The sequence below is a fragment of the Zootoca vivipara genome, chromosome 12 (genome assembly GCF_963506605.1).
Source record: "Zootoca vivipara chromosome 12, rZooViv1.1, whole genome shotgun sequence".
NCBI lineage: Eukaryota > Metazoa > Chordata > Lepidosauria > Squamata > Lacertidae > Zootoca > Zootoca vivipara.
Genome location: NC_083287.1, coordinates 57,177,954 through 57,186,512, shown reverse-complemented (window position 1 = coordinate 57,186,512; position 8,559 = coordinate 57,177,954). Strand labels below are relative to the sequence as shown.

The 8,559-nt window shown below is 49.4% G+C and overlaps 1 protein-coding gene across 1 annotated transcript in view; it reads right to left on the bottom strand.

Annotated features, from left to right (window-relative positions):
* Positions 1 to 5,977: 5,977 nt before the first annotated feature.
* LOC118091727 (zinc finger protein 777) overlaps positions 5,978 to 8,559 on the bottom strand; it is a 31,444-nt gene continuing 28,862 nt past the window's right edge. The window contains exon 14 of the mRNA XM_035128985.2: positions 5,978 to 7,923. Within this exon, the coding sequence (XP_034984876.2) occupies positions 6,992 to 7,923 (932 nt within the window). The 3' untranslated portion in view covers positions 5,978 to 6,991. The remainder of the gene's footprint in view (positions 7,924 to 8,559) is intronic.

The window sequence follows — 8,559 nt, the reverse complement described above, 5'->3', positions numbered from 1 at the left end:
CGCACACAAGCCGGGGCGCGCAGGCGCACAAGGGCGGCGCGCTCCTCGGCTCGCGGCGGCGGCGGCGACGACGACGCCCGACGCGCGGCTCCTGCTGCTGCTGCGTCTCTTGTCGCCGCCGGCGCCACAGGGGTATAGAGGCGCTCCCCGTGCCGCGCGCCAGCTACGCCCAAGAACTTCCGGCTCCCGTTCGGCGCCCTCTGCAGGGAGGGGAAATAACTACACACAAACACACATAGGGGGCGACGACGGCATCTAGTTATTTATTCGTCCATCCGTTCGTTTGTTCGCTTTTCTTAAACAGCTTGGAGGGTTATTTCCCCCTAGGGCATGCGGATTTCATGAAATTAAATTAATGGAATGAATAGCCCCCCCCCGGCAGCTGCATCCAGCAAATCTAAGGCGGCCGTGCTGATTTTTTTAAATTTTTTGCACGTGGATTATTATTATTATTATTTCATTTACATCCGTCGGCTGCGTCCAGCGGATCTAAGGCGGTTTTTCTGCCTTTTTTATTTTTATTTATTTATTGCATTTATATGCCGCCTGCCATGCCAATTTTTATTTTATTTTATTTTATTTTTTGCTTGCTTACTGCATTCATAAAGGTAAAGGTAAAGGGACCCCTGACCATTAGGTCCAGTCGTGACCGACTCTGGGGTTGCGCGCTCATCTCGCATTATTGGCCGAGGGAGCCGGCGTTTGTCCGAAGACAGCTTCCAGGTCATGTGGCCAGCATGACAAAGCTGCTTCTGGCGAACCAGAGCAGCACATGGAAACGCCGTTTACCTTCCCGCTGTAGCGGTTCCTATTTATCTACTTGCATTTTGACGTGCTTTCGAACTGCTAGGTTGGCAGGAGCTGGGACCAAGCAACGGGAGCTCACCCCATCACAGGGATTCGAACCGCCGACCTTCTGATCAGCAAGCCCTAGGCTCAGTGGTTTAACCACAGCGCCACCTGGGTCCCTTACTGCATTCATATCCCACCCTTATTACTCCGAGGAGCTTAAAAGGTGGCGTGGGGGGGTGGTCCTCTTCTCCTCCTCCGCTTTTTCATTTTACCCTCACTAACAACAACCCTGTGATGTAGGTTAAGGCTGAGAGAAGCCAGTGAGACAGCTCCCCTCCCCACCCCCCGCAAGGCCACGCACCCAGTGAGCCTAGTGCGGGGGGGATTCGAACCCGGATCTCTCCCAGGCGCTAGTCCGACGCTGACCATTGCACTACCGTACCTCTGGAGACTACTACAAGTTTGGGGGAGGAGGGGGCGTCCCCCGCCTTGCTTGGAGGGGTTGCATGCATGCATGCCAGTGTGGCACAGTGGTGAGATGTGGGTTCGAATTCCCCACTCAGCTCCCTGCCTTTCAGCCGGGCCCACCTCCCAGGGTTGGTGCGATGATTAAAAAAGGGGAGGAGCAGGAGAACCACGTGATCCATGTTCAGCACCTTGGAAGAAAAAGTGGCATACAAATGTAATAAATAAAGGAAGCTACAGAGCTGCAGCCTTGCGGAAATTGTTGCTCCGTTTATTTATTTTTATCATTAAGTGCGCTGCAACGTGTGTGTTCCAGGCTCCCTGAAGGCGCCTCCCCCTTATGTTGCGAAACGCTCCGAGAGCTACGGATGAAGGGTGATATTCAAATTTAATAATAATAATTATAATTAATTAATTATACCTCTTTATTTTGTTTACCCCATGCTATCCTGGCTCCAGGTTCTGTTCTCCGAAGAAAAGGGACAAAGATATGGGACTCAATATGCTCGCCTCCGCCCCCACTCCATTTATGGCTGCCCCCCTCTTAAGTCTTGATTTACTTCGTTTAGCCCCCACCACAGAAGGACAGATCGTGAAGCTGAGGCTCCAATACTTTGGCCACCTCATGAGAAGAGAAGACTCCCTGGAAAAGACCCTGATGTTGGGAAAGATTGAGGGCACTAGGAGAAGGGGACGACAGAGGACGAGATGGCTGGACAGTGTTCTCGAAGCTACGAACATGAGTTTGACCAAACTGCGGGAGGCAGTGCAAGACAGGAGTGCCTGGCGTGCTATGGTCCATGGGGTCACGAAGAGTCGGACACGACTAAACGACTAAACAACAACACATACACTCACGGTCAATTGAAAGCCGGAAGTGTAACTTCTACTCCCGCGGAGTCCTTCATCCATCCTCTTGGTGCTGAGCGAAATTCCGCGTGACCAGAGTCGACGGATTGCGCAAGGGATGGCGGGGGGGGGGAGTCTTTTACGCGCAGCGACCCCTACAGGGTGGAGGGGCAACACGTCGCTGTTATTGTTCCTAGAAGCATAGAATGTGTAGGTATCCCGAGGGTCATCTAGTCCAACCCCCTGCAATGCGGGAATCCCAATTATAAAGCCCTATACAGCTTATCTGAAAGAACTCTCCTACAAATCTACCCAAGATCTGAGATCTCTGGGGAAGGCCCTTCAGTGGCTTCTCCAAGACAACTTTGGAACTCCCTGCCACAAGAAACCAGGCTGCCTCCCTACATGTCCTTCTGACAGCAGGTGAAGACCTTATTCCAACAGGCTTTTAGGAACAGACTGTTTTAAGGAAAAAGCAGGCACTGCAATGTTTTTATTGGGGTGTGTTTGTTTGTTTGTGTGTGTGTGTGTGTGTAGTGTGTATAAACAATAGATAGTGTTTTAATTCTATGAGTGTTTAATAACTTTTCTATGTCTTTCCTAGATATAATATATAATATGATGTGTGTGTAATTTAACTGCCTTTAACGTAAGGGCTGGTGCCATGCTGTTTTTATTGTAACTATATGTATGTTCTTGATATATCGTTTATATTCATAAATATATATAGTTTAAATTCTATTAATGTCTAGTTGTTTTTCAACGATTTCCCCCCTATGCTTTTAGCAGTTCCTATTCTATCTGTAAGCCTCCTTGTGTTCCTTTCACAGAAAAAGGTAATCATATAATGCTTATACAGGCAAGCATATAATGATAATATCATTTATAAATACGTAGTTTATATATTAACAGTAAATCGTAATATCATTTCTTATATTATTGTAATAATATTAACAATATAACTATAAGATAACATAAAATATAGACAGGAGGCCTCTAACTTACAGGACACAAAAGTTGGATAAGCCACAAGCTGCAACCCCCTTGAATAAAGCCTGGGACCTCTGGTTGCCTCTGGCTCTAGAGGCATATTATTGTGTTCCTTTGCCAATGGTTTAGGAACTTAAACCACTGAAACTGAGCCACTTTTTACTGCCTGTTTTCTGAGTCCACAATGTGATGCAGCAGCAAAAAAGGCAAATGCTATTCTAGGCTGCATCAACAGAAGTATAATGTCCAGATCAAGGGACTATTCTGCCTTGGTCAGGACACACCTGGAATACTGTGTCCAGTTCTGGGCACCACATTTTAAGAAGGATGTTGACAAACTGGAAGGTGTGCAGAGGAGGGAGATGAAGATGATCAAGGGTCTGGAAACTAAGCCTTTTGAGGAACGCTTGACGGAGCTGGGTATGTTTAGCCTGGAAAAAAGGAGACTGAGAGGAGAGACGAGAGCCATCTTCCAATATCTCAAAGGATGTCCCATGAAAGAGGGAGCATGCTTGTCATCTCCTGCTCTGGAGGGTAGGACTCGAACCCATGGCTTCAAGTTACAAGAAAGGAGATTCCAACTAAACATCAGGAAGAAATTTATGACAGTAGCTGTTCAACTGCGGAACGGGCTCCCTCGGGAGGTGGTGGGCTCTCCTTCCTTGGAGGCTTTTCAGCAGAGGTTGGATGACCTACCTGTCATGGATGCTTTAGTTGAGATTCCTGCATTGCAGGGGGTTGGACTAGATGACCCTTGTGGACCCCTTCCAATTCTGTGATGAGGGGTGAATCAGACTTTGAGGGGTGAATCAGACTTTGGGTAGCTGATACCACTGGACTGAAGTCATCCATTTGTGAGATTAATGGAAAGTGCTCCAGAAGGTCATAACCACAGCCCAAAAGATTATCGGTCATCCTCTCCCATCTCTGGAAGAACTATACAGTTCCCGTTGCCTTAAAAAAGCAAATAATATTTTACAGGATTCATCTCATCCTGGATATAGTCTTTTTGCACCGTTGCCTTTGGGCAAGAGATACAGAACAATTAAATAAAAAAACGAATAGATTAAAAAACACTTTCTATCCAAGAGCTATAACCATCTTAAATGCTGTAACTAAATAATATGATCTTGGGGAGTTGTGATTCGGGGGGGACGGGCTGTAATTGCGTTTTTGTTTTGTTTTATGGGATGGCACTAAATTTCGTTGTACTATGTACGACGACAATAAAGTATTTATCTTTCTTTCTTATCTTATTTTGAAGCAGTGCAGAGTTTTGCATTTCGTTGGGTTATTATTTTCCCTGAGAGGGTCATTCAAACAGCTATTCTGAATAATGATACCTATAGGGTAGGGGGCACTGGGGATGAGCTGGTGGAACCAAGGGGGCGGAGGGCCAAATAGGTTTGGAAATCACTTAAGAAGCATGACCAAAGTCTATTCTATTCTAGTCATACAATAATGATGGAGGAATGGGAGGCCCTGTGGAAATGTAATATGAAATTTACGATGTCATATACAATCAAGGAAAACATGTATAAAATGATGTACCGGTGGCACCTAACGCCTTCCAAGTTATCTAAAATGTACCAAAATATTGCAGATGTATGTTGGAGGTGTGGGGAGGCAAGAGGAGATTTGATTCATATGTGGTGGGGATGTCGTAAGATAAAAGAATTTTGGAACAAAATATACGAGGAAATGAAAAAGATTTTTAAAATTACTTTTGTAAAAAAACCGGAGGCATTTCTCCTTGGAATTGTGGGGAAAGATCTACCAAGAGAGATCTTTCTATATGCTACAGTGGCAGCTCGATTGTTGATAGCCAACTGAAAAGGGGATAAAACCCCCTCAATAGGAGAGTGGCAAGTAAAGCTCCTACAATTTTTGGAAATGGCTCATCTAACGGAAAATTTAAGGGGAACCTCAAAACAACTATTTACTGAAAAATGGGAAAAATTTAGGAACTATTTACAAGAAAGCGATAGCAACGATGGAATTCTTCATGGCAGTCATGGAATGATGATTGGTCTGTAATAAGATCTAGATAAATGGGTATGATTAGATATAATATGTACAAGAGAGAAAAATAAGAATATGATGAGTAAGGTCTGTACATTGGAAACCTAAAGTAGACACACAGCGGATGGTGACGGGAAGTCAACGGTATTATAATTATTTTATTTTGCAATTGTGATGCAATAATAGTACAATTGTTTAATTTAATATATGTTCAATAAAGTATTATTTTTTTAAAAAAAAGGGAAATCACTTAAGAAGTGGGGGGGCCCCTCCCTGATCAGCTCATGAAACGCTAGCAAGGGGGGTGGGCGGTCTCCAGAGAGAGGCATCTCCCTGCCCTTGCCGGCGCCAGAAGGGCTTGTGGGTGGCACTTGAGGCTGCGGCGTCCCCCCACTGAGTCTCCTCTTATTGAACAAGGATGTCATTGAGTCAGCCGGAAAGTTCCGGGGAGGAAGGCAGTTCTCACAAAAGAGCTGTTTATTCTGAGATGAGCTCAGCCGCCCACAACAAACAGGGTGACAAGAGTCCCAGATTCTGCAGGGCGTTAAGGAGAGAGCCCAAGGTCTAACTGGGGCGAAAGGAGCCAGATTCTGCATCAAGGAGAGCCGAGTTCACCATTGCAGAGTTGGAAGGGACGCTCCGAGGGCTATCTAGTCCAACCCGCTGCAAGGCAGCTAAATTATGCAGACAAAAGCACATGTGTTAAGTCAGTCAAATAGCCATGTGCTACTAGGTGCTGCTGCCACCTGCTCGCCAACCCCACCAATCCCTTTGCCAACCCCCGTTCCCCCACACTTTATCCACCCCCTCCCCCACCCCCACCCTGCTCGCCCAAACCTCCCCTCCTATCCTGCTCCCTTCGCAGTCTTGCCCCATTGCTCTCTGAAGTGGATCCCACCCTCCTTTAAGCAGGTCGCCTGGGCTGCCCCACAACTCACTTCCCTAGCTGCCATTCTGCTATGCTGCAGTGGTTGGTGCTGCCACCTATTGGTGACTAGGGGAACTGCAGTGTGACAGCAGACTTATCATTTTGTTGTATCGCCGTTTGTAGAATTTATTCTGCTTCTGCCAGGACAGGAATAGCTCAAATAACACTTAAGGGCATTGCAGCAGCAATCGAAGGATTCATTTGTAAATAAGCCAGGCGATGCCACCGAAGACTCAACCAGGGACCTTCCGCAACAAAAGCCAGAAGCTCTACCGCTGAGCAACGACCTGTGTTACGTTTGTCTCAAGTTGCTAGTCATTATGAATTTAAAAATTAAATTAAAAGTGGGGCATTACCTCCAACAACGAAACAAACCTCCCCAGCAGCTTCGTTAACTACGATCCGCTACATTTATGGGGCACTGAAAAATACGGGTTTTTGCTGCGAAACGACGGCAAAACTTTGGCACAAGTTTAGAGGGGCTCCCAGATTTGGGGGTTCGTTGTTAAGGGAGCTTTCCCCAGCCCCCTTTGCAGCTGCAGAGTTGGGAGAAAGATCAAGGATTCAGAACCGAGTCCCACAAAAGGCACCACCCCTCTAAGGAACTCGTTTGAAGCAAGACACTGAGACGGCTGTCAAGCGGGTTGGGAAACAACACTTTACCATCAAGACTTAGCAAATGAAACAAGGAGGACCAGTTTCGTTTTCTCGGCCTTGGCCAACGTCGAGAAAGTCGGGAGAAATCTCTCTCCCCCCCCCTTTGAAGAAACAAAACCGGTAACAGGAACCTCTCCAAGCCGCAGGCTTTGTTTTCCGTCTCCAGCTCTGGCGACCCCAGCGGTACAGTCCAAGTTGTCCATGGCCACAACTGCTTCCTCAGCCCACGTCCCACCGATGCTTCTTAGTCCTAGCACCAAGCGCCCCGGCAGTGCCCAAAGAGGGTGTTTAAGGGGGGAACCGCTCCTGCCTGAGGTGGGGGGCACTGCCAGCCTCCGCCCGCATCTTCACCCTGCCCCACTGGCTCCGGAGAGGCCTCTGCCCCGAATGGCCCTCCAGCCAGGGATCTCCGCCTTCGTGGAGCCTTTGGTGCCCGACAAGGTGCTGCTTGCGAGTGAAGCTCTTCTGGCACAGTGGGCACTGGTAGGGCCTCTCGCCAGTGTGCAGGCGCCCGTGCGTGGCGAGGTGCTCCTTCCGGATGAAGGTTTTCCCGCACTCGCCGCAGGCGTACGGCCGCTCGCCCGTGTGGATCATCTGGTGGCGCAGGAAGTTGGAGTGGTGGTTGAAGCTGCGCCCGCACTCGCCGCAGATGTAGGAGCCCCCCTTCCCCTCCAGGCCCCCCGCGGCCGCCGCGTGGGTCCGCTGGTGCAGGCGGAGGTTGATCTTCAGGCGGAAGCTTTTCTTGCACTCGGAGCAAGTGTGAGGCCGCTCGCCCGAGTGCCACAGCCGGTGCTTGCTGAGACTCGCCTGGTGAGGGAAGCAGCGCCCGCACTCGGGGCAGGGGTACGCCTCGCCCCCCGGCTGCAGGCTCGAGGCGGGGCTTCCTCCGGGTTCGGGGGAGGCTCGGGGGTGGGTCCGCTGGTGCAGGGCGCGCTGCTCCTCGTACAGGAAGCTCTTCCCGCAGTCGGCACAGACGTACGGGGCCTCGCCGGGGAGGGCCCCCTCGGGGACGATGATGGTGGTGAAGTCCGCAATGTCGCTCCCGCACACGGCGGGCTCCTCCAGGCCGCCGCCGGACGTCTGCCCGTCCACGCACGCCAGGCCTTCCTCGGGGAAGTGGAAAACAGCCTGGTCCAAGGCCTCTGGCAATGTGCTGTACTGCCCCAGGTCCCCAGGCCTCATCTCTGGCCTGGCAGGCGCCTGAGCGAAGAGGGTGGGATCTGTAGGGAGAGGGAAACCAGATCAGAGCTGGAACGAGTTTGGGAAAATAAAATAATTTTCCACCTAGTCCAACATTCTTTTCTCGCAGTGGCCAACCAGATGCAAGCAGGATTCGAACACAAGAGCCCTGTCTCGTCCTGCGGTTTCCAGCAACTTGGACAAAGTGATCCCGGCTAGTAGCCATTGATAGCATTTTCCTCCTCCGTGAATCTGTCCAGCCCTCTCTTAAAGCCATCCAAGTTGGTGGTCCTTGCTGCATCCTGCGGGAGGGAGTTCCACAGTTTAACAATGCACTTTTTATCTGCCACAATTCTTCCAACAGCCGGCTTCATTGAATGTCCAGGAGATCTAGTCTTATGAGAGATGGGAATATCAAGGGCTGTTGCACAGAAGAGGGAGCAAACGTGTTTTCTCCTGCTCTGGAGGGTAGGACTCGAACCCATGGCTTCAAGTTTCAAGAAAGGAGATTTTGACTAAACATCAGGATAGACTTCCTGACAGTAAGAGCTGTTTGACAGTGGAACAGTCTCCCTTGGGATGGGGGTGGGCTCTCCTTCCTTTGAGATTTTAAGCAGAACTTGGATGACCACCTGTCATGGATGCTTTGGCTGAGATTTCTGCATTGCAGGGGGTTG